This window comes from Mixophyes fleayi (assembly GCF_038048845.1).
Source record: "Mixophyes fleayi isolate aMixFle1 chromosome 12 unlocalized genomic scaffold, aMixFle1.hap1 SUPER_12_unloc_2, whole genome shotgun sequence".
NCBI lineage: Eukaryota > Metazoa > Chordata > Amphibia > Anura > Limnodynastidae > Mixophyes > Mixophyes fleayi.
In genome coordinates, this window is record NW_027445896.1 from 825,885 (window position 1) to 853,164 (window position 27,280).

General features: G+C 39.2%; 2 protein-coding genes across 5 annotated transcripts in view; one reads left to right on the forward strand and one right to left on the reverse strand.

Annotated features, from left to right (window-relative positions):
- LOC142112083 (SLAM family member 5-like) overlaps window positions 1–27,280 on the reverse strand; it is a 346,313-nt gene that overhangs the window by 170,672 nt on the left and 148,361 nt on the right. The window lies entirely within an intron of this gene.
- LOC142112088 (SLAM family member 5-like) lies at window positions 49–26,261 on the forward strand. Its single transcript, XM_075193934.1, has 7 exons — window positions 49–137; window positions 8,812–9,132; window positions 16,337–16,618; window positions 18,526–18,618; window positions 20,130–20,203; window positions 21,425–21,551; window positions 23,492–26,261. The coding sequence occupies exons 1-6, from the start codon at window positions 83–85 to the stop codon at window positions 21,509–21,511; spliced, it is 912 nt and encodes a 303-aa protein (XP_075050035.1). The 5' UTR covers window positions 49–82; the 3' UTR covers window positions 21,512–21,551; window positions 23,492–26,261.

Consider the following 27,280-nt stretch of genomic DNA (forward strand, 5'->3'; position numbering starts at 1 on the left):
TGCACAGCCCCTCCCTTTATTGTGTTGCACACTAAAAATCAACCTCAGTTCTCTTTGTGTAATTGCTTTGTCTCCACACAACATGACGGTCACGGCTGTAGGTCTGGTGTCTGTATTACTGCCTCTCATGGTGTCAGGTAGGTGTAATATATATGACCAGCAGAACATTGATCAGTTATTACTGGGTTGTAGAACTGGGGACATCTCAGAGCAGCATCTCCGGACTCCAATGTACAAAACTGACTCTATTCTACTGTGTTTTACAAATATACAGTATAATAAGCTACTACTTCATCCTGAGCTTATTCTCTACAATGTTCTACATTTCTGTTCTCTAATTCATTGTGTTTCGTAGTATTTCAAAACAAAGATTGTGAGATAGTAGTAATTGTTTGTCATAAGATTCATCCTATACTATACTGTTATATGCTGATTAGTTACCTGTATACTTACTTTGTATCCCTTCAACCCCTGTAGTGTAGGGTAAATAATTTTGGGTTTAATTCATAAGGTTCTTACTTGTCTTCATATTAACACTTATCCACTTTTACCAGTACACAATGCTCTGCTCCCAAACTTAACTCTAATTTGCTATTACAGTTACTTGGGCTGAATTAACTAACCCCTTAATTACCGGGGGTAATTTGTAGTTTTGTGATCATACACATTTTACACAGTTTTTCATGATTATACTCTTGATTATTTTAAAACAATTAATGCAGTTCTATAACTTTATCCTTAAATAGGTTGCCTTAATTCTCCTGTTTACTTTGATAACTAATAAGTGTCATTTTGTCTAGTTAAGGAAAATTGGCGGTTTTCAAAACAGTAGATATATGAAAGGGCGAACTGATAGTAATCTGGCAATATAATTTTATTGCTAGCGAGGGCAATGATTCATTATGACAGGGATAACACTTTATTATTTCATGATAGGTTCTCCATTTGTACTGCACAGCTGTGGCACTACAAGTGCCAGCATGCACTTGCGCCCAATATGCATACTGACACTTGTAGTGCTTTGTTCTATCCATTAAAGTGTCACCAACAATGAAAAGATTTGCAGGGTCTCCCTATCTACGAAGCAGCTGAGTTTCGCTCATCTGCCCGGTGATATTTTATTGATAAATCGTGGTCCCAGGTGGTTGTATATCACTGTGTTAAGCAGCGATGCAAAACCAGTCCTATAAAAGAATCTTAATAAATAACCCTATAATTCCTAATATATGGTCTAAAGGGTGTTCACAGACGTCTGTGCTGCCTAATCACCTCTCCCTCAAACTTGTCCATGTTCTGCTGTTTGTCAGAGCAGAACAGAGCCTGTTAACAGAATGCACTTCCAAACCTTCGTCCACAAACAAAGAACTTTACCAGAAAAAAAACTTTCTTCTATATATCTGTAGTTGTTGAAAATGGAAAAGGTAAAGGGATGCAGTCATTTTTGTAATGGAAAAATCAGGACACTTTATATCACGCACAGATCCATCTAGAGCAGTGTGCCAGCTAAAATCTAGTCAAGCCCAGGTGTGCCAGTTAGGTGTATATATATATATATATTTGTTATAAGCAAATAAGAGATATATCTGGCGCTGATCACCACAGCGTGGCCACTTCAAAATAGTAAAATGGAGTATGTATAAATATACAATGTATAGCAAATAATATCATTCCCGTATCCACAGTACATAAAAAATCACTTGACTCTTGTAAGAGTGGCAGCCTCGATAGCCTGACGCCAGATGGTTAATCCGGACGGAATGGATTACTGCAACAGAAAGACAAGCAGGGCGCCTCTCAGTGATATATCATATATACAACGTGGAATAGAGCAATAACATGCGTACCGTAAGGTAAACAATGATGGGTCTTTTAGGAGATAGTGGAGTAGTCTTTGCTGTACTTGTAGTCCTCCAGATCTCCACCGATCAGTACAAAAATGCGGAAAAAGCAAACATAGTATAACTCTGTAGTATTCTTAATGAGGGCAATATCACCAAAATCCCCACAATCCTATGGGGTGTGTGGGATTGGTGTCCCAAGATTACCAATTAAATGACACCCATATAAGTGCACAAGAAAAAACGTCTAAATCTGCGTACCAGATATCATGAAGTATCCCACTTCTGGAGAATATTAAAACATGTGCAACACCAATGACTTCACAGTCAAAACCTCATCCAGATGGCGAAAATGCATAAGATTGAAAAAAAGGAAGATATTTTGGTATGCATATAAAAAAATTAATAAAATGTAATAAAAGCGCTCACATGAGGTATTGAAAAACACACTGGATACAGCTCAACGCGTTTCGTCTTGCACAACTCAAGACTTCATCAGGAGCATAAGATATACATGTACACCATATTGAAGCTATTTATAACACAGCCACGCTAATTAGCACATGCGCGGTGACCGCCACTCATCGCGCATGCGCAGACCATAGAAAATAGCTTTATTGCTAAAGATATAAAAGACATACAAGCAAACTTGGAAGTGATCCACTGAATGAATAAATGATCAATTGAATAGATAAATAAATAAATAGGGAAGGTCCCCCAAAGTTGCATAAAAACCTTTTCTAGTATTATTTGAACTTATGTTATCTAACGTTGTTTATAATGGAACCATACTAAATTGATACATGCGCAGCGTGAGCCCGTCAGCGCGCATGCGCCCAAAAAAAAATAACTTTATTGATATAATTGATGTATGCGCAGCGTCAGCGCGCATGCGCCAACAAACAGAATAACTTTATTAATACAGATACAAAAAGACAACAGAAATGAAAATAACATAAACATAAATAAATTAATTAATATAATGACTAGAGTATAATTCCAGGTCATTGTTAGACCACAATTGCTTTAAGTCCTACCTATTATCATATGTATTATTTGAATCTATATGAAAAAATTAACTATGTCATCTGTCTAAACCACTAGAAAGTTGTCTAAACTGTGTATAGACAGATGTATAGTACAAGTAATTAAATAATACTGTTGCCTTAGTGTACAGCATGATAACACTCACAACGTTTCTACATATAATCAACAGTATATTCCAGTGTACTACCAAGGTGTCACTAAAACTATAATAGACCACAAAAGCTAAGTGGAGACTAAGCAAAAAAAGGTATAAGAATAAGATATATACAAATATCTAAGACAATTTAAAGGAATTGTCGTTGCCATAGCATTAATATTAGGGAAGGGATAGACAAGTAATGGGCATCAAATCTAAAATAAGGTATAACAGAGAAGGTAATAACTGCCAAATTATGAGTAACTACAGAAAAGGAGCTATTTCGTAGTTCTCATTAAGACCTGCTGGAATAAGTGTACCCAGTTCAAAAATCCAGAACATTTCGCGGCATGAGAGTTTCTGTTGGAGATCACCTCCCCTGACAGACAATGAAACCTTCTCTAGTGCCAAGAATCTAAGGCAACTAGGGTCTCAATTGTGTGCCTGGGAAAAGTGCCTGGAAACAGAGTGACTCTCCATTCTGTGTTTAATATTGCGAACATGTTCCTGGATACGGACTTTTAGTGGGCGTTTCGTTTTTCCTATATATCTCAGCTGACATGGACATTCCAGCATGTAAATAACAGAGGAAGTTAAACAATCCATACGTTGTTTGATGACATATTTCCTACTGTTATTAAAATTCATAAAATGAGTTTTCACTGGATTGAGATATTTACAAATGTTGCAATGATTGCATCTGAAAGATCCTACAGTATCCGGAAGAAAAGTGGCCTGTTTTTTCTGCATCCCCGATGTATTAGATAATAGACTCGGGGCCAACATTTCCTTCAAATTTCTGTTCTTTCTAAAGACTATCATTGGTTTCTCCGGAAGAATCCTAGATAGAATTGGGTCTCTCTTTAGAATACCCCAATGCTTATTGAGTGTTGTTCTAACGATTGTCTCATTTTTATTAAACTCTGTTATGAAAGGGACCATTTAATTTTTTGTATGTCTTATAGTGTATTTGAGAGTTTCAGATCGATCCTGTCCTTTGATTTTATCGGCGGCTTCCTCAATAAGTTCACTGGGATATCCTCTCTCCCTAAATCTGTTGGAATATATTGTAAGTTGTTCTTCAAAATCCATATTATTACTACAGTTACGCTTGAGTCTATTGAATTGTGAAATAGGTATATTATTTTTCCACTTTTTCTGGTGGCAGCTTTTATAGTGGAGATAGCTGTTTGTATCCACTTTTTTAATAAAATTCTTTATCACAATTCTAGTGTTTTCTGATGTAAGAATTAAATCTAAGTATTCAACCTGTGTATTTACTAATATTACAAGTAAACTTCAGTTTGTACTCGTTACTATCAAGATATTTCATGAATTCTCCAAATTCTTCCAAATTGCCACTCCAGATAATTAAAATATCATCAATGTAGCGCTTATATAGCTTGATCTTATCCAGGTAAGCGCTACACTGGTATATATACTTGTTTTCCCAACTCCCCATATGGAGGTTGGCAAAACTCGGCGCAAATGTTGTGCCCATGGCCGTGCCACATGTTTGTAGATAGATGGACTCAAGAAAACTAAAATAATTGTGGGACAAAATGAAATACATAAGGTCACAGATAAAGTCCTTATGTTTAATTGAGATAGACAAATCTTTGTCTAGGAATTCCCTACACGAACTGATGCCCTTCTCATGCTGGATCGATGTATATAAAGATTGGACATCGATTGTGGCCCACAAATAGTTACTTTCCTATTTAAAATCTTGTAATATCTGGAGGACATTATTCGTGTCCCTAAGATATGATTCTAGGGTAATTACATATTTATTAAAAAAAACGTCCACATACTTCGATGCATTTGAAGTCAGAGAATTAAAGCCAGATATTATAGGGCGACCTGGTGGTTTTATTGGGTCCTTGTGGACTTTCGGAAGATAGTAGAAAATAGGAATCACGGGATTAGATGTAAACAAAAATTGGAATTCCTCCTTTTTTATGATGTTGTCATAGAGTCCTCTACATAATATTACCCATAATGAATCTATATATTCTTGAGTGGGATCACTAGTTAGTGATATATAGGATGAAGAGTCACCTAATAATCTATGTGCTTCTGCTACGTAGTCAGATCGATTTAAAATTACTGTCCCTCCCCCCTTGTCTGCCGATTTTATAACTAAATTTTCATTAGTTTGTAGATCTTTCAAGGCTTGTTTCTCCAATTTAGTAAGATTATCATACTCTTATTGACATTCTCAGAGTAACAAAGATCCTGAGTAACCAGGTCTTGGAAAATATGTAAGTGACTACTTTTCGATTCTAACGGATAGAATTTAGATGGTAATTTTAGGCCTGATTTAGAAGGTGATTCATAATTCTTTAGACAGGCCGTATCATGTTTAGAAAAGTATCTCTTCAACGTTAGTTTACGAACATATTTTTGTACATCAATAAACATTTGGAATTTATTGAGATATTTTGTAGGGGCAAATGATAGCCCCTTGTTGAGTACACTCATCTCTGATTTACTTAGTTCATGATTGGAAAGATTAAAAATCCCATTAGTGGAACTTACAGAAATCTCCTTCTGTGACTTCTGGGTACCTCCTCTTCTCCCTCTTCGTCTACATAACGTCTTTTTAATGGGGAAGCTACCTTTATATTTTCCTTCAGATGGTGTTTGCGCTGAGGTAATCTCTCCTGATCTGAAGGACCCAGTGATAAAAAATCCTCAGTGTCACTGTCTGAGACTGTTAGTGTAGAGAACCTATTTCTAAGAATAGGTTCAAAACGGACCTGCCTGGTCTTTTTGGGGCTAGAGTATGTCTCATTAGCTTTTTTTGTAGGTACCTTTCTCCATTTATCAGGGGCATTTAATCCTCTTTGGGCATGATCATCATACATAAATCTAAAATTATTTTTGGGTTTGGGCCATTTCTTAACATTTGACTGTAAATAGTCCCTTTTATCCCTGTGGAACTTTCGTTCTTTAATCTTAATCACTTCCGTCTCAATTTTGTCAAGTTTTTTATTTAACACTAGTTCATTCTCTTTGAAATTAACATCTTCCTTAAAAGGTTTTAATTGAATTTCTTTTATATCTAGTTCTTTTTCTACTTCTTTAAAGATGTTGGTTTTTTCCATTATAATGAGTTTGATTAGTTTTAAGGAACACTCATGGAGTGTGGTGTCCCATTGATCCATAAAAACCTGATTATCTTGGCCAAATGTGGGTACCTTATTGAGTCTAAGACCCCTCGGAATTCTGTTAACCTCCAAATATGTTTGTAGACATTTAATGTCCGACCATGCCTTCGTCTCCCTTACCAATAATTTTTCTATGTCCCAAATAATTGGTCCAGTTCTTCATTTTTATCAACATTCTCAAGGTTATTATCAAAGATCTTTTGACTTAAATTATTCCTTGAGTTAATCCTATTTGCTGATTTCCACATTTTGTACTATATAAAAACAAGGGTGTTAGCAGCCAATATCCACAAAACCAGAAAGTATTATAAGCAAATAAGAGATATATCTGGCGCTGATCACCACAGCATGACCACTTCAAAATAGTAAGATGGAGTATGTATAAATATACAATGTATAGCAAATAATATCAGTCCCGTATCCACAGTACATAAAAAATCATATATATATTTGTATATATAATTACATCTCATTTTATGATGCTAATATCATATTAACAGTAATGGGACCAGCAAATAAACGTTGTGCCACACAGTAGTGCCCCAGTTCATATTATGCCACATAGTTGTACCTCCAATTCATACTATGCCACATAGTTATGCCCCCAATTCAAACTATGCCACATAGTTGTCCCCCCATATTCATAGTATGCCACAGTTGTCCCCCCTATTAATAGTATGCCACATAGTTGTCCCCCCTATTAATAGTATGCCACATAGATGTTCACCCTATTGATAGACTGCGACATGGATGTGCCCCTCAATTTTTAGTGCCGCTCTTACTTACCTTTAGAGACACGCATCTTCCTCTCCAGGAACCCCGAAGCTTCTTCTGTAAAGCAGCCAAGGACGGCCGAAACAGAGCTGCTGCGCATCCGCAGAAGCTCCGTTTCGGCTGTCATAGGCTGTGAGACAGCTGGAGTGCCACGTACCAGAGAGAAGTGGTCCACGTGGCAGGGCTTGCCGACCCCTGATCTAGAACTTACTCCTATTTGCCTAAGAAAAACTTGTCCACTCTTCCAATATGCCTGGGAGACTCATGAATTCAGGGTACATCTCCCCGGAGAGTAGGCCATTCTCCCACAATTACGTTATTTACAACAAATTGCATGATTTTGGCCATGCCCCCTGTGGAGTGATGACGTAATCTCGACATTGTGATGTGATTTCTAGTGTAACACTCCCCTCCGCACTTGCACTTAAACTCCTTTTCTGGGTCACCCAGAGGGTAAAAAATAATAAGTTGGAAAGTGTGGTCTAACCGGTCATATAAAGGTGACAGAACACACAGAGGGGGCTGCGTAGTCGCAGACCAGTCACAGTGCCCATGCTGACCCCTGTCCACTGCCAAAAGTGCCTACAATGGGCACGTGAGCACCAGAACTGGACCATGGAGCAATGGAGAAGGTGACCTGGTCAGATCTTTTACAACATGTGGACAGCCAGGTGCATGTCTTCACGTGGGGAAGAGATGGCACCAGGATGCACTATGGGAAGAAGGCAAGCTGGCGGAGGCTGTTGAAGCTCTGGGCACTGTTCTGTTGGGAAACCTTGGGTCCTGGCATTCATGTGGATTTTACTTTGACACATACCACCTACCTAAACATTGTTGCAGACCAAGTACACCCCTTCAAGGCAACGGTATTCCCTTATGGCAGTGGCCTCTTTCAGCAGGATAATGTGACCTGCCACACTGCAAAAATTGTTCAGGAATGGTTTGAGGAGAATGACGAAGAGCTCAAGGTGTTGACTTGGCCTCCAAATTCCCAAGATCTCAATCCGATCCAGCATCTGTGGGATGTGTTGGAAAAACAAGTCATGGAGGCATCACCTCGCAAAAAGAATCTGCTGCTAATGTCTTGGTGCCAGACACCACAGGACACCTTCATAGGTCTTGTGGAGTCCATGCCTCGACAGGTCAGAGCTGTTTTGGCGGCACGAGGAGGACCTACACAATATTTGGAAGGTGGTGTTAATGTTGTGGTTGATCGGTGTATATGGGCAAAGTCTTACTAATGACACATGTTGCTGATTAATTAGTCCTATTAGCTCAAATTTTAAAAGCTTCTATTATAAGCAGTGATTGAAGTGAGCTGTTATACGGTGGTATGCCATACTGCACTTTTCTCCCTGTTGTTATTGTAAAACTATGAAATTCCAATCACGTACATTTTTCATACCACCACTTCTAAATCTCCACTTCGACCACTGATTATAATAATATATAGAGATGGGAAAGGTTGCGGAGAATTTTCCTGCATGTTGAGTTTTGCACTCAAGCTGTTTTCTAGAGGTGTGACGTTCCCGGATGCAATCGTTATGTTCCGTCTCTTGCTTCACCATTTCACAATGTATCTGAATATTTGCGTTTTACAGAATTAATATTCTATGAATAGAGCCTGGACAATAAGTCGATATCAATTCATTATGCTTGGTGATGATGTGGCTGCAGACACTTTGGTGAATATTTCACTGAACAATTTTGAAAAATGTGCTTATCTCTAATAGTATATTATAGTTGTAATAAATATGATGGAGAAACAATTACCAAATATTTGTGAGGATTATATGTACGGTGCTTTTCTTGATTCTGACTCAATGTGTTTTGCTTCTTACAGCCGGACGAGATGCCGCTGTGCAAGTGAACGGTCTTCTACACCAGTCGGTAGAATTGTTCAATTATCTTCATCTGCCGCTTCCTGTGACAGATGTTGTTTGGCACCTTGTAACCAATGGAAAAAAAATAAAACTGGCAACATTTGGAAACAACCAACTGGTAATCGCTAACCATCAATTTACTGACCGACTGGAGGTGTCTAATAATGGAACAATTTTGCGTATCAGTGACCTGAGGATGGAGGATACCGGTGGCTATGCTGCTCAAACTACTCTCACAGATCTTGAAACGCGTGACACTTATTACTTTCTTACTGTGTACGGTACGTTGTCAAATAAATATATTCATACAAAATATGATTGTCACAGGACACCCTGAAGATTTTCTATGAAACACTACATTTTATGAAATGTATTAATTTCATTAAGTTCCACAGAATATTTTGTCTTTTAACACAGAGGGTGGTATACCCAGTGGGGGGTTTAAGCTGAACCAGGGAGCCTGGCTGTAGGCATGTGAACCCTGCAGGTACAGTCGCACCACATAATATATGTTTCACATGTAATCAAGACTTCCGTGTCCTGCCGCACACACTTCTCACCTGGTCACATTATGCCCCTAACTCTCACCTTGTTACAAATGGCCCCCAACCCTCCTACCCCTTTCACTTTTAACCCCCTCCCTCCCATTGTCACCTATCATATGTGACAATCAGAGGGAGGGTTTGGTACACACATGTACTCCACAGCCCAGAAAATATTTGTAGTTTTAATTGGTATATAATTGTAATAAATTTTACTGATCTCTGCTACTTCAAACACATGATTTTTCGTATACATTTATTTATATCGTTTGATTTATTATAGATTATTTTTTTTTTCTGCAGCATTCAAAGTGCTGTCATATGTCATCTTTTTTCTTTCTTCCCCCTGCCCAAACAAGAGTAAAGGTGGATACAGGCCCAGCCGTCAGGGTTGGGCTACGCCAGCCTGAGCGCAAGAGCGCCAGGCCCTTCCTCACTGCCCCCTCACCCATCATCAGTGATAGTTTTCATCTAGTTCTTCACTAAAAGCCTATTAATATACATCAAATTAAATATAAATATATATATTTATATAACTGAGATCTTGCTGATTACCAGTTGCGCAATGGTGACATTATTAGCCATTTAAAGGACATGGTGGAGTTTATTACACATGGGTCTAAGGCAGGATTTCCCAAATCCAAACCTCAGGGGACCCTAACAGTGCAGGTTTTCCTAATCTCCTTGCTGGAGCACAGGTGTAATCATTACTGACTGGCACAATGTAAGAGATCTACAGGTGGTATAATTATTTCCCTTGTCACCTGTAAAACCTGCACTCGTTAGGGGTACCTGCGGACTGGGTTTGGGACACCCTGGTCTATGGGAACACATTGATTATCATCACCATCTATTTATATAGCGCCACTAATTCCGCAGCGCTGTACAGAGAACTCATATCAATCCCTGCCCCATTGGAACTTACAGTCTAAACTCTCTAAGATACACACACACAGACTAGGGTCAATTTGTTAGCAGCCAATTAACCTACCAGTATGTTTTTGGATTGTGGGAGGAAACCGGAGCACCCGGAGGAAACCCACGCAAACACAGGGAGAACATACAAACTCCACACAGATAAGGTCATGGTCGAGAATTGAACTCATGACCCCAGTAGGGTAAAAGCCTTATGGTCTAAGCTTGATACTGCTATCGGCAACAATGACTCAGTCTGCTGTGATAGACATGTATTGTGATATATGAATATGACGTTAAACTCCAGAAACAAAGGACCAATAAGATAACACTTTTGACCGTGAAAGATTGTCTTAGGTATTATATTATCCTCATAAGTTATTATTTGTCACTCACTTGCATCTACTGGGTTATCTTACAATACTACATAGGGAGTGTCTCATGTTCACTGCAATTAAAAGCTATTCAAATTAAATATGACTTTTACTAAATCCCCCAATGACAGTGCTTTGGTGGGGAAACTGAGCAGGATTGAAGATGATGGTCCAAAAATCCCAGAATCCTGCAAAATACAGCAACTGGCTGGACGCTCTATTAATAGGAAGGGACGAGATTAGATAAAAAAGTGGAAACTCCCTTTACCTAACAAATATGTTAATTTGTTTCAGGTGTTTTTAAAATATGTTCACATTATTAATGCCTCAAGGGGTGCAATAGATATGTCAGTGTTGGCTAACCTGTGACACTCCAGGGGGTAAATGTATCAAGCTGAGAGTTTTCTGGCTGGTTTGAAAAGTGGAGATGTTGCCTATAGCAACCAATCAGATTCTAGCTGTCATTTTGTAGAATGTACTAAATAAATGATAACTAGAATCTGATTGGTTGCTATAGGCAACATCTCCACTTTTCAAACCCGCTGGAAAACTCTCAGCTTGATACATTTACTCCCAGGTGTTGTGAAACTACAAGTCCCAGCATGCTTTGCCAATATATAGCAGCTTATTGTTGGGAGGGTATGCTGGGACTTGTAGTTTCACAACACCTGGAGTGTCACAGGTTAGCCAAAACTGTTATATGTTCTGTAATGTATTATAGGTAACCTCTAGGTGAGCAGCATATTACGGTTAATCGTTCCTATACTTGAGTAAAATGCTGCTGAGTAGAATCCAATGTGTGGATTTCAAAAGGAAAAATATATAACTTAATTGTAGTAGCACAATACATGTAGAAATTTTTATAGCTCTGTCTCAAGTAAACCGATATCTATGAGAACTGTAGGATTACACTTCTTAATCCTGTAATGTCATACATTTAAGCAATACTATACCATATTAAAGTGAGATTGCACTTTTCAAAGAGTTCTCAGATATGCTGTGAATTCCGAGCACCATATAATATTGATTTTTATTATTATACTTATAGATAAGATGGCGTCCTGTTAATCTATCTGGACATTAGGGATTTGGAGTTTTCAGAGCAGGTGCTTTATTATATAATTTGGAGCACCTGGTTTGACCAAACATTGAAAAGAAGACATGAGCCTTCAGTTCTGTATCTGGAGCACGCTCAGTGTGCTTCTCTTCCACTGTCACTTTTTCACCCTCCAGCTGCTTCTGATGAGTCTTGCTTGTCACCCTTTAAATTGGGGTATTTTGTTTCACAGCCTCACAAAGCTTGTGTTTGTTACTAGCACGATAATCTCTGAGCCTGTGGCTATTTCATGACTGATTTGCTGGTAACCGGATCTTTGGCTAAACTCTGATTATGTGGAACCCCTGACCTTGGCTTGTTTCTGGACTTTGCAATTTGTGTGCAAGTCTGCTACTTCAGTCCTGTTATTTGCACAGTTTATTTAGTCTGGTTACACACTACAGGATTTTCACCTGATTATCGTGCCAATCACATGATCAACGGCTGTTAGGTTCGATATCGCATTAGAATGTATGCTCCAAAGATCATATTTTATTGTACCAAAGCTCATCGTATCATTTAATTAGATTTTTTAAAACGGACTAAAAATCTATGTCGGGCAAATTCTACAGTGTGTATGTACTCAGGACCGGCAGTGTCCATAGACCTCCATAGAGTTTACAGAGTCACAATATTTTCAGCCGATGGTTTTGACAGATCATCATCATCATCATTTATTTATTTATTTAAATAGCGCCACTGATTCCGCAGGGACATCAGTCCCTGCCCCCATTGGAGCTTACAGTCTAAATTCCCTAACATACACACACAGACAGCAAACACGGGGAAAACATAACAACTCCACACAGATAAGACCATGGTCAGGAATTGAACTCATGACACCAGCGCGGTGAGGCTGAAGTGTTAACCACTGAGCCACCGTGATGCCCAGATGAAGAGCACAGATCTGACGGCAAATCAAGTAAAACGTGTATAGTGTGTACACATGAATCGGCATGCTGATCGGGTATTTCAGTCGTAAAATAGTTAACAATATCTCGTCGGGAGAAATTTTCTGTAGTGTGTACCCAGCCTAAGAGGAAGCTCTTGGTGACGATATATATGTGTGTATCACATTCCCTTCCTCATTACCTTCTGAACATTCCGTATATGTACAGTTCTCAGGCATATTGTTTCACCTGCACACTTTCTAATATTACTTGTTGATGACATGATGGAACCTGATTGCTTGAGTAGTTTGACAACTCAATAAGATAAATCACCACAGTGCACACAATCCATTTGTGGCGTGGGATAGCCATACAACAGTCCACCAGTTACAAACACACACCTAGCTGTAACAATCGTTAAATGCCTTAACTAGATTAGTGTAATCCTGCGGAGGAATTCCCAATGCCCCAACTGTGGCGAGATTTAGATGTCAGAAAGTTAAAAAAACAAACAAACAAATAAAAAAAAGGCGGTATCAATAAATTGCTGCTGCTTGGTGATATCTGTCAATCACTTTCTACAGTCACTACTAGGAGCTCTGCTAAACAATTTTATTTTACATGTAGCTCCAATTTACGGCAAATCCCCTCATTTGGAAATCCCCAAGTCTCAAGCATTACAGATAATACTCTGTAACTAGAAATCCTAGCAGTTATACCCTGGTAGTTGCACCTTTGCATTAATAAGTATTTGTTTAGGCTTTGACTGATCACCTGTGAACTAACACATCATCAATGCAAACACCTGAGCCTCGCCTGCAATAAAAACACAATCAATCATTAAACATAAATGAACATACTGACAGGTTAATTGGCTGCTGTCAAGATTTCTACTTAAGTTGTGTGTGCGGTAGGGAATTTAGACTGTAAGCTCCAATGGGGCAGGGACTGATGTGAGTGAGTTCTCTGTACAGCGCTGCGGAATTAGTGGTGCTTCATAAATAAATGGTGATTATGATAATGCTGAAATCATCATCATCACCATTTATTTACATAGGGCCACTAATTCCGCAGCGCTGTACAGAGAACTCACTCACATCAGTCCCTGCCCCATTGGAGCTTACAGTCTAAATTTCCTAACACACACACACAGACAGACACACAGACTAGGGTCAATTTGTTAGCATCCAATTAACCTACTAGTATGTTTTTGTAGTGTGGGAAGAAACCGGAGCACCCGGAGGAAACCCACAAGAACACTGGGAGAATATACAAACTACATACAGATAAGGCCATGGTCGGGAATTGGACTCATGACCCCAGCGCTGTGAGGCAGAAGTGCTAACCACTGAGCCACCGTGCTGCCCAATAAAATGAGCTTGAACAGAGAAAAGGACTGATTCTCTTGTTTCGTGTCACAATGTGCAAGGCAGTGATCATGGAGAAAAGAAAGAAAGACCAAGAATTGTCTCGGTAGGTTAGACAGAAAACTGTAGCCAAGCAAGGACAATCTCAAGGCTATAAATAAATCTTCAGAGACCTTGATGTTCCTGTTTCCACATAATGTTCTTAGGAAGTTTAAAGCCCATAGCACTGTAGCCAACTTCCCTGGAAAAAGTTGATTGAAGATTGCAGCACAGGGTTATTCAAATGGTGGAGACAGCACCTCGATCAACAGATTCAAACTAACCTCAAACACATGCATGACTAGTTTGCTCTCTGTCTCCAACTCAACAAAAGATTCTTATAGGGTAGATGAGCCAAGAGAGCGCTCCTGCTGAGAAAGAGACATAAGAAAGCACAACCGGAGTTTGCCAAAACACACCTTAACTAGCCAAATTCCTGCTGGTAGAATGTCCTGTGGGAAGATGAAACCAAATTAGAACTTTTTGGAAAACACACCATACCAATGTCTACAGAAAGCAAAATGACCACCTTCCCTATAGTCAAACATGACCGAGGTTCCGTGATGCTTTGGGGTTGCTGCATTTGGCACTTGGTGCCTTGAATATTTGTGTGGCATCATGACATCTGGAAATTACCAGACCATTTTGGAGTGCGATGTTGTGTCAGAAAGATGTGTCTCTGTCGAAGGTCATGGGTCTTCTAGCAGGACAACTACCCCAAATGCATTTCTACAAGCACCCAGGAATGGTTCAAGACAAGGCGATAAACTGTCCTAAAGTGGCCAACTATGATTCCAGATCTGAATCCCAAAGTACACCTGTGGAAAGGTGTGATAACAGCAGCTGGGAGATGGGGCCTTCACATCTTGGAGAATGGAGCAGTTTGCACAAGAAGAGTGGACCAAACTTATAGTAGGGAGGTGCGGGAAGCTCATCCATGGCTATAGTATACAGCTGATTACAGTTATTTTGGCCAAAGGCTATGATACCAAATATTAAGTCTAGGGTGTCAATAATTTTGCTAATGCCATTTCTTTTCATTTTTTTATTTAAAAGGATATACAGTATTAAATTCAGAATAAAAACAAAGGTTTTGTATGTTAACAGAGAAAGAATTGTGGCGACCAAATACTTTTGTTAATTTCACCTTATGTTTAGAAAAAAAATATTTGATAAAAGTGCCAATATTTCTGGTCACAACTGTAATTGTTGAGGGACAGTCATGGGTACCAGCAGATGACTGTCTTGACATCTTTCCCTTGATTGGTTCATCTTTCATGTCTCCACCTTCCGCTGCCTCTCCTCATTAAATCAATACCACACCACTGGTAGCTGCATAGAAATACTAGCTGCCAATAGCTGTTTTTTATTGGTGGCTGATAATGATTCTGCCACACAGATTCTTCCCGTCATCACCTATAATTATTATTCCACTGTGTTATGTATCGAGATTTCCCGCACATCTTAAGCTGGGTACACACTACAGGTTTTTCACCCAATTATCATGCCAATCACTCGGTAAACAGATATTGCATTAGTGTGTACGCTCCGATGATCATGTTTTATAGTTCCTAAGCACAGCGTATCGGTTGCTTTGATTTTGGAAACCAACTAAAAATCCCTATCAATAATGGAACGATGTCGCCCCAATCCTGCAGTGTGTATGCACTCAGGACCGGCAGTGTCCATAGATCTCCATTGAGTTTACAGAGTCACCATCTTTTCAACCGATGGTTATGACGGATGTAGAGCACAGATCTGAAGGTAAATCTTGTACAACGTGTATAGAGTGTAAACATGAATCGGCTGCTGATCGGGACTCTCAGTTGTTGGTTAAATCGTCACCGATATCTCATTGTGAGAAATTTTCTGTAGCATGTACCCAGCTTTAGGTGTAGGCTTGTTTTGTTTTATGTCATTATGTTAATCATTTGTATTCCCTCAATGTACAGCGCTACATAATATGTCAGTGCAATATTCTAACACAGTGCTAATTATTAGCCAAAGAGTTGCAGCTTATCAACTTGGGATATGATCTCTGGCATTGTAGTTTGATAGGTGTTTGGGAGTGTGGACGAGACAGAGGAGTGTTGGTCAATCTAGTCCCATATTCTGTTTCTTGGCATGTTGGGTTGTATGTCTATGGGAGGAACATGTCACAGGACATCTATGCTATGCAATGGAGGACTGTTTCTTATCATGTTGACAATATACTGAGGTTGCATTTTTCACATTAATATATTCTGTTCTTCCTGTTTACAGAACCTGTCCCGACTCCAGATATACGTACCGAAGGGAAGAACGTAACCGGTGACTGGTGTAATGATACTCTTCATTGTTATGTCCCCACAAACACATCAGTGTTGTCCTATACTTGGAAATACAGAGACAGTGGTACTGAGTACAAGATATATAATAATGGAAACACAATCAAGATGTCACTGCAGCCTGAGTCCTGGGACATGGAATTCCTGTGCATAGTACATAACCCAGCGGATCAGAAGAACGTCTCTGTCCATGTTCGAGAGAAATGTCCTGCTATAGGTGAGATATTAATATCGAGGTGTCAGATAATTTGTGTAACTTAAGGTTATCAAGGCCAAGAACTAGAAGATGTCCTATATTTCTCCTCCTTTTAACTGGAACATTTAAAGGTGTTCAGAGTCCAGTGTTAGTAAGAATAGCCAGCTGCTGCTAAATAGTGATACAGAAATTCATACTGCCAACCATTTGTCAGTAGCATTAGACATTCCTCTGACACTAGGGGTAACATAGTGTGAACAGGAAGTGTCCACAACAGTGTTGTGCCATGCGCCATGTTGTCAGAGTCTCTGTTCTCACAGACTGGATTTTACAAGTTATGGCAAACCTACCTAGACCAGATTAAACAATAGGGCTTGGGGGGGGGGGGGGTGTGCAGAAGCTGAGAGGTGGCTCTTTGCTTGCCTAGAGCATGAGTCCAACTTTTTATTTGTTTAACTAGAAATAATGCATACCTACCAACATTGTGATCAAGTCACAAAGGGCGTGGTCACCCATACGGGGCACCTGCTTCTGGGGCTTGTGGCACTCGCTCACCACTGCCAGCTGGGACATCCCTCCCAACTTCGTCAATTTAGGACAAACCAAGACTGTAATTGGGATTTTTTGGAGTTATAAATACTGGGCCTGATTTAAAGCAAAAGAAATGAGTAACTTTTCACCTGAGCAAAACCATGTTGCATTGGAGGGGGAGGTAAATTTAAAATGTGAGGGGCAGATTTATAATTGGGGTAGGGCATGTCCTAGATCAACTTTACATTTCAGTATAAAAATAAAGCTATCAAGTATTTGTGTGCTAGATGGAAAAACAGATAGTGTTTATCTTATTTGCAAAATAATAAACTAATTTGCACCCCTTGCATTGTAACATGGTTTTGTCCAGGGGAAATTGAACTTAATTTTCTGCCTTACTTACCTTAATGAATCAGACCCACTATATCTAAGGGAAAATAAGAAAGACTGAGATTTTCTTTACTTAAAGAAAATAAGTTAGGTGAGAAGGCGATTGTGGCGGGCTTTGTGCCGCCAAAGATTGAGTGCCTTATGGGCTTAGTTAAGCAAAACCTTATACTGACACCAGCATATGTTAAAGCTTGTTTGTCAACTGTACAAGGTATATTCTGGTGTTACCCTAAGGCCAGAAACATGAGTAAGACACTAAAGTCCGTTCTAAAGAATGATATATATTATTTGCTTTCAGTTGATTCTATATTACAATGTATCTTCAGGGTGAAATTACATAACAATAAATATTAAAAATATTACCATAATAACGGTAATAGTGCACAGGCCACGTTACTTGAAAGAGTAACGCGCCCAACTGAATTCCCCCCTCAGGATTTGCTTTTTTACAAACTCTAAGATATATGACTGCTAAACCGTTGAGGTTTTACAAGGGTCAAAATTAGGCCAGGTTCCAGATATAAGTCTGGAGACTCTAAAAGAAAACAAAAAAAAGCAAACCTATGACTCATATTGCAAAATACAGGACATTGGGACACATTGGTTTGCCTCCCATTAACTCAATCAATGCCGATGATGCTCACAACCATGACCCAATGGGCTAGATTTACTAAACGGCAGGTTTGAGAAAGTGGAGATGTTGCCTATGGCAACCAATCAGATTCTAGCTTTCATTTATTTAGTGCATTCTACAAAATGACAGCTAGATTCTGATTGGTTGCCATAGGCAACATCTCCACTTTTTCAAACCCACAGTTTAGTAAATATACCCCAATGTCTAATGACCACAACTCCATTCGGATAGATTTAGACCTATCCCTTTTCTGTCCAAAAACCAGCACTGTGCCACCAAAACTGGGACGGATGAAGGGTATGCACGGCTGAAAAATTAAATACAGTACTATTCAATTTATTTATATTCTTTCACTTGTTTTAATTTATTACAGATCAACCTCGGCAGTACTTGTATTTATTATCCATTATTATCCTTTTACTATTAATTATTCTGGGTCTAATAATATGGAAAATAAGAAGAAAAGGTAAGTGCGTTTACTTTATTCTATTGGGGGTGTTTAATCAAAGGGAAGGAATCTAAACGTTTTTAAAATGTAATTAATGGATCTACTATACAACTATAGATCATTCAGTGGAGACAAATTAAAAAAAAACATAAGAAAATGTATATAGTATGCATATTCATTACAAGTGTTTTTTTTTTTGCCCCCTCAAAATGCTGCTAATGAGCTCCAAAATCAAATTCTGCTCAGAAGGCAAGAGAATCCTGATGCCCCCTTCCTCGTTTAGCAGGAAGCAAAGTGCAGAGTGGAAACTAACAGAGGAAAATCAGTAGGATTAGAAATTTGAAGGGTGGAAGGTTGGACCAATCCAGAAATCTTGAAGGCTCCTTCAAACGTTTTCTACGTGGTCTCTGAGTGCATATAAACATATAAACCATCTGTGTATACAGTATATACTATCGTTTTTACAGATGCACACCATCTGTTACTGAAAGTTTTATTCTTATACGCTTTAAAAATGCATATAGAATATAAAAACATATTTTTATTACTGTATGGAGGGATAGTATAAAACTATGAGCTATATTTACTGAACTGCAGGTTTAAAAAAATGGAGATGTTGCCTATAGCAACCAATCAGATTCTAGCTGTAATTTATTTAGAACATTCTACAAAATGACAGTGAGAATCTGATTGGTTGCTATAGGCAACATCTCCACTTTTCAAACGCGCAGTTTAGTAAATATACCCCTATGTCTAGCATATTTATATTATTTATTGGGTAGAGTGAAGGTAAACACATACTAAAGGCTAGAAAACATATAGGGGTATATTTACTAAACTGCGGGTTTGAAAAGTGGAGATGTTGCCTATAGCAACCAATCAGATTCTAGCTGTCTTTGTATACAATGCACTAAATAAATGATAACTAAAATCTTATTGGTTGCTATAGGCAACATCTCCACTCTTTCAAACTCGCAGTTTAGTAAATATACCCCATGGAGTCTTCTATCTCAACAAAAGTGCCTTTAAAAAAGGTTCCCACCTTCAGAAAACTTGAATTACATATCATCCTGAACTTTTGCTAAATATTGTCCTTTTCCTATTTTGTTTCCATCCATGCTTTTCAGCCTTGTCATTATACCTAAGGCAGTCTTTTTTTCTTTGCCGCTGGATATGACACAAAGCTGCTCTGTGTATACAACTAAATCCACTGCACAGAGAACATGTGTATCCTACACTGCCTGGTGGTATGAAAACATGACTGAAAAGCTGAGAAGGGAACTGGAGAGATAAAGCAACATATTTAGTAAAAGTTGCAGGTTGCTATATACACATTATTAAATCAGTTGAAATGAAAATCCCTTTAAACCACCAAACATGTACTTGTCTAAGTGACATGTAATAGCAGAGAGATGCTACTCTGCGCTGTTTCTAGCAATGACTAGCACTGTGGGTAGATGATAGGTGTCTGTATGGATCAGATAATGTCTGTTTCTGCTGAAGATAATGTTTTTTTTTTTTTTTCTTAGAACATGGGCACACTGAATTGGAGTATTGCACACCTGAATTACCCATTTATCAGTCTCCAAATGTCAGCATTCAGGTAAGGAGGAATACTCTCATTTCTAATGACAACAGGATTTTAGCAGCTCAGAATAGAGGGTTGATCTGTATCACGGTGGCTCAGTGGTTAGCACTTCTGCCTCACAGCACTGGGATCATGAGTTTAATTCCTGACTATGGCCTTATCTGTGTGGAGTTTGTATGTTCTCCCCATGTTGGCGTGGTTTTCCTCTGGGTGATTTGGTTTCCTCCCACACTCCAAAAACATACGGGTACTAGCACATACCTCCCAAGTGTCCCGATTACAGTGGGACAGTCCTGATTTCAGTGGACTGTCCCGCTATCCCGCCCGACCTACAATTTGTCCTGATATTGATACCAGGACATAGCAGACAGTTTCCCCGGTGGTCTAGGAGGAAGTGCGGCAAGTCGTGTCCGAAAAATGCTACTGCAGATGCGCAAACTGTCCAACCGCCGCTTATGCGCATGCGCAAACTGCGCAAGCCGGTGACGGTGGCGTGGCTTCTTTGTCCCGGTATCGGACCTCCAAATGTTGGGAGGCATGTTAGCATGCATACACAGCTGTCATCACTCAGCACTTGCACCTATTACTACTAGCTGGTGCAAGTGATACGTTTGAACAAGACGTACCTTAGAGTTACCCAAAGATTAAATCGGACTTTGCAGCGGCTTGGCATGTCCTTACTGTACACTGCCTGCACGCATACGAATCTTCCCTCCCCCGTTCTGCCCATGAAATAGCAGCCTGTCGGAAGAGTCCTTTACGTTCAAAGATGAATTGGATGTCTTTGCGTTCACTAGCGTATAGTCCGTCTCTGCCCATGTGCAGAGTGATTTTACAGAAAATACGGCACATATCGGCATTTACGTTCTTTAATGCATCAGGGACAAAATATATCAATAAACTGTGTGAGCGGACAGTCCTATGTGTGAGCTGACAGTCCTATATGTGAGCTGACAGTCCCATGTGTGAGCTGGCAATTATGCTACATTAGGTGAGCTGACGGTCCTATGTGTCAGCTGACAGTTATACGGTATTGTGTCATCCTGTGCATTACAAGCAGTGTCTTACCCGCATGGCCAATGCTTTGGAAATTAAATCCCCCAACGTCCATTTCTAGAGGAGTCTCTTGATACAATTTAACCCTAAACTAGTACTGAATATTAACATTTATATATGTGGTATGCATGTGGGAGGTGGTGCTGATAACCTAGTTGTAATTTATTTAATTTTTTGCAGAATTTGTCTTATGATGAGCGTGCTGACCATCCAAACCCTGCTCACCAGGAATTCGCAAGTCTTTATGCTTCCCTTGACACGAGATAGTAGAAGAGATGGACCACTTAAGGATTGTTGTTACACAAAGGTGAGACCTCATATAAATTAGGTTGTGGCTCTCAAATCGCTGCACTTTATCTTCCTCTGATCTATCTTCTAAAACTATCTTGGCCAGTTTGGCTATTATACTAAAATGGCCCCAAATCGCTGCACTTTACTGCAGGAGAGGACCAGTAAGTTTGACCAACGCCTGATCGGATGTGAAACCAGACAGTCTTAAAATTGTCAGACAGTTGTATGTGGTCATCATCCAAAAGAACCTTGTATGATCTGGCCTCTGTCCCTTAGGTATTTGTCCAATTTAGCCACTCTTGTGAGCAGACAGATTAGACCTACCTCTGCTTACTAAGAACTCAGAGAAAGTGACCTGATGCTAATGGGACACTACAAAAAAAACATCTGGGGCCTGATTCATTAAAGAACTTAGGCAAAAAATTGAGTAAGTTTTCCTATTTAATTTTTCTAGACAAAACCACGTTACAATGCAAAGGGTGCAAATTAGTTTATTATTTTGCACATCAGTTCAATACTGGCTGTTTTTTCATGTAGCACATAAATACTTGATAGCTTTATTTGTACGCTGAAAGTTGATATTTGTGTGCGACATGAAAAAAAAGCCAGTATTTAACTTATGTGCAAAATTATAAACTCATTTGCACCCCTTGCATTGCAACATGGCTTTGTCCAGAAAACTTGAGTAAGAAAACTTACTCAAATTCTTGCCTAAGTTCCTTAATGAATCAGGCCCCTGGTGCTTAAATTTCAAGCATTAACTGAGCAAAAATTATCATCACAAACATGAAGCATGTGGATTTTATTTTGTGTTTCATGCAAATCAAGTTAGCAAAAAAAACAAAAAACCCCCTAAGCTTATCTTAAATGGGTGTAAATGACAGAAGTTTCCCATGATTGTGTTCTATTTTGACTATTATGACCTATAGAGAATTGCTGGGCTGCCTGTTAACGTTAACAATAACATTCTTTGGAAAACCCCTTAAAATTCTATTAAACTTTAATGAACAATAGCATAACCTCAGATATCATCAATCAGTGTATGTAAAAGTCACAAATTACGTGATGCTTGAAAGTTCTATTACAATATGACAGATCAGTGGAGAGAATCCTCTCTCTTTGAGATACTGCTGCATTAGAACAGGAAATAGATGGAAAATATACACTAATTCATTCCATACCTCCCAACATTTAGAATCCAGACAGCGGGAAAAAATAACCCCGCCCATGTTCTGACCAACCCCCTCCCACAAATGAACACAGTTGAATACAACTCCACCCACTTTCGGTTAAACCACACCCTTTTTTAGACGGAATGTCTGGACTAAATTGGGACAGTTGGGAATCATGTCGTTCCAGCACACTTTTCTTTAATAATCCATAAAAAGAACATTGGGATATATGGAGAAGATCTATACACTAATGCACACCAGTGGGCACATAACCTTTGGTGCCCTGAGTCATGTTGTATACCCTAGCCACAGTCGGGACTACGGAGAGGAATTTTGGGCCCTGGTGCGGCCACTGCGATAAGGCTTCCCTTGTGCAGCCTTGGCATAGGCTGGTGATGTGTGAAAAACCTAGGGGGTTGAGACACCCCTAGACTGTGCTCACAGTTTCGATAGAAGTCCGTGCAGACCTATTGGAAGCTATTGGTTTCCTCAGTCACTTTTCAAGACCCATAATCTGACTTTGAGATATATTTGTTCCCCTATACACCCGAATCACACCCATTCTGGCCAAACCACACATAAACTCAATCCTAAACCATACCCAAATCATAACTGTTAGGGGGAAATTCAATTAGCCGCAAAGTGTCTCCGGAAACATCCGCCAGACACTTCGCGATGGAGATTTGACAGAAATCTCTATTCATTTTTCCTCGCACCTCTATAAATAAGCAGAAATTTCTACCGCAATTTCCGACAATGTGAGATTCTGCTTTTTTTTATACAGATGACTACTGCAGTCATTTCCTCTGCGCAGCAGACGTCATGTCGGCCATGTTGATCGACTGCAGTGTGAAATGTGGACAAGCTGTGTGAAGAAAAGGATTTGGCTGTGTAATCATTGTATCACCTTTCACTGTATTTACAGGTTCAAAAACTGGTTAGACAAGTTCTTATTTATATATAAATATGCTTGTCTTTGGAGAAATGTCCTCTATTTATGTTTATTTTTAGCGGTCAATAAGTACAGCAAAGTCTCATTAGCAACTACAATCAGATAATGGCAGCATTAAGTTTGTGTTATGAGAGTTAGTGGCATATAATATTGCAGAAGAGAATATTTTTGTGTCCCCTGTATGGAAATTCAGGAATGGGGGGAAAAAAACAAGAAGAGATTTTCATGTCTGGTTTGGTTTAGAGGATAAAATTATGAGATAATGGATAACGGGTAATTAAAAAGAATATTTGATAAAATAACATTTTTCAGAAACGGGATGTGCACCCAACAGAAGATTTCTCTGATTTTCAATAAAAAAAAAAATTCTCACTGACAACAGTCTTTATTAGAAAGTTGTCAGCTCCACCCCTTCCTAATTTCATCCCAGCTGGCAGCCGCTGACACAGCCGACCGCAACACTGTAAGGGTTGAGAGTGTCATAGACAACTACATAATGTGGATGGGTGCCATGGTCCAACTTGGCTGAAAACTAATTAAAAATCAATAGGTAACCATGTTTGCCTAATTTTCGGCCCTCAGTCACTCTTCACTAGGAACTGAATCTGGTCCCGGAAGGGTGGCCTACAGAATTCAGGAAGATTCCCCAAATTGTGGGAGTCTCCTAGACATTCCGGCAGATTGATTTTTTTCATTTTGTTTCACTTCATATTACTAATATTGGTAAGGTACTTGTACCTCTGCAAAAGCTGTTATATTACCATCTCATCTCTCAGGATGATGATAACAGATAAAACTATTATTTGAATAAAGCTTTATTTAATATCTAAATGTTTTTTATTTATTGTTATTTTTAAAATCATGTTATCTATTTTTTTTAAAAAAAAATTAAAAAAATTCCGCATGTAAAGGAAAGCCAACATCTGCAGGTGCGCAGTCCTGCGACCACGCATGTGTATATCTTAAAGAGAATTTCCAAACCAATTGTATGTCAACTCTTACCACTAAGGGTCGTTGAGAACTGATATAGACGATAAAAGAGACAATAAGAGGCAATTAAAAAATCAGTTATATCCCCCACATCTGGGCTTTATTGATAAATAGATCCCTCAGTCATCGACAGCGTTGGATGTTCCAGTGTAGAACTGTACTGCGGGTTTGAAAAAGGGGAGATGTTGGCTATAGCAACCAATCAGATTCTAGCTATCATTTATTTAGTGCATTCTGTAAAATGACAGCTAGAATCTGATTGGTTGCTATAGGCAGCATCTCCACTCTTTCAAACCTGCAGTTTAGTAAATATACCCCCAGGTCGTTCTGTATTGAGGTGTAGCCTCTCACTAGACAGTGAAGTACCAGATGGTTGGAAAACAAAAATAAACAGCAGCCTTTGGCCAAGGAAGATTTGTTTGTATGTAAATATATGAATTTGTATATGAAACAAAGAGAAAGTAATAATGTGTTTCCCATAACATAGATAGGACTTTAAAGTAGTTTTGCAAACAAAATAGCAAAAGTAATTTAAAAGGTCATACTCTTCCTGAATTCTAAGGGGTATATTTACTAAACTGTAGCTTTGAAAAAGTGGAGATGTTGCCCATAGCAACCAATCAGATTCTAGCTGTCATTTTGTAGAATGTACTAAATAAATGATAACTAGAATCCGATTGGTTGTTATAGGCAACATCTCCACTTTTTCAAACCCGCAGTTTAGTAAAGATACCCCCTAAACTCTCCTCGACTTTCATCTGGCAGATTACAAGCTATAATTTGTAATCTTTCAAAACCTTTGACAGTCTGCAATGAATTCCTGTTCAGTTAACCAATAAATTGATCCCCTTTGAATGACTTATGCTATTTTTATTTGCAAAAGTATATTGTATATACTGCAATGCGCACAATACTTTAAGTACCTATTATTGTCGTGAGTATCAAATGAATTGTGGATTGACCCTGCACCTACAAGTCACTGCAGATTTGAGCAATGACATTAACTCATCAGAACATCCCCTAATCTGTCCAGTTTCAAACGGGCTTTAAAAACCCACCTTTTTCTAAAAGCCTTCCAGTCTCCCACTTAACTTCCTACCTTATCTTTTGCCTCTCCCTCTTCATCCCGCTTCCCTGAATCTTCCTCCGTTCCCCCTTCTCTCCCTCTCACCCCTGTGTCTCTCAGTCTGTCTACCTATCCCCTTAGATTGTACACTCCACCACATATAACTCTGCTCTCCAGCTACCTAGCCCTCCTCCTCGAGGACCCTCTGCCCTCCTACCCCTCTCGCTCTCTCCTAACCCCTCTGGGGGTCTCCCTGTTATCCGTGCCCTCCCTCTTGGGCTCCATCGTATGTGGATCTTCCCTCTCCCCTCCCCCCTCTCTAGCTGTGTTTCAAGCTTACCGAGTTACTGTGCTTATTGTTTACTGTACGGTGCTGTCTCACCTTGTATTGTAATCGTTTGTCCCTGGAGCTACGGACACCTAGTGGCGCCCTATAAATAAAAATTAATAATAATAATTAACTATGACCTCGCTCAAGAGGTTTATAAGATAATTAACTTTTTTTTTTACTATTTATTACACCAATGTACTCTGAATGTGTGTATTTTTGTGTGTGTTTTAATACTTTACCTTTTTAAATAAAAGTTAAAAATATATTGTTTTTCTCTGTCTTATTGCTAAAATCACTGTTGGTCTCATATAGAGTTAATCCATCAAAAGGTGCAGGTTTGCAGCAGGACAAAGGATAATGTGATGAGCACAAATGAAAATTTTTGCTTTTGCCTGCAGGGAAAAGACTGATGGCTTTTGCATGACGTAGCGCAAAAATGAAGGCAGCGTTATTTTGAGACTGAGATTTAGAAATGAGGCAGAATGTTCTCCCTCCCTAAATCTATAGGAACATTTTTGAATTTGCTTCCTCCGCCTGCAGTACAACCTGGGTTTCCCAAGGTGCTTGTGAGTAAATCTGAGCAGAGCACTGGTGATTCCACTGATAACGTCACCAGCACTCGGCACAGTCCGACCACATCATGGATTATCAGCATCGTTAGTCCCACTGTTAGATACATCTTGCACGTAGTAACCCCATCATGAGCAATGTACTGTCAAGAGGGACATTTCTTCGGACTGTCCCTGCAGTCAGGACAAAGAAGGACCCTACACTGGCTTGGCGAGTTGTAGACTCCTCTTACCGCTGTCAGTCAGTGTCACCGGGGAGCTGAGCGCTAGTTAGCTGCTCCAGTGACATTTTATTGTTAAATCGCATGATAGATAAGCAGCGGTAGAATATCTTAATATCGGAGACGTCTTGTTAGATAGACCCCTTAATGAGAGAAACCGCCACGCCATACTTGCCAACATTTCAAACCTCCTCTGAAATATATGAAAAACTGTTGTCAAATAGCTATAATCAAAAACAACACAGACCCGTCTTACTAGTACTCAATATAGAGACTATTGTAGTGACCGCTATGCAATAGAGACACCATTTTAGTGACCTCTATACAATACAAAGGGCATTATTGTGACTCATATGCAGTAGAGATCATTTTAATGATATCAATACAATACAGAGAGCATTTTATTGAATGTTATGCAATACTATCCTAAGGAAACCATTGTCT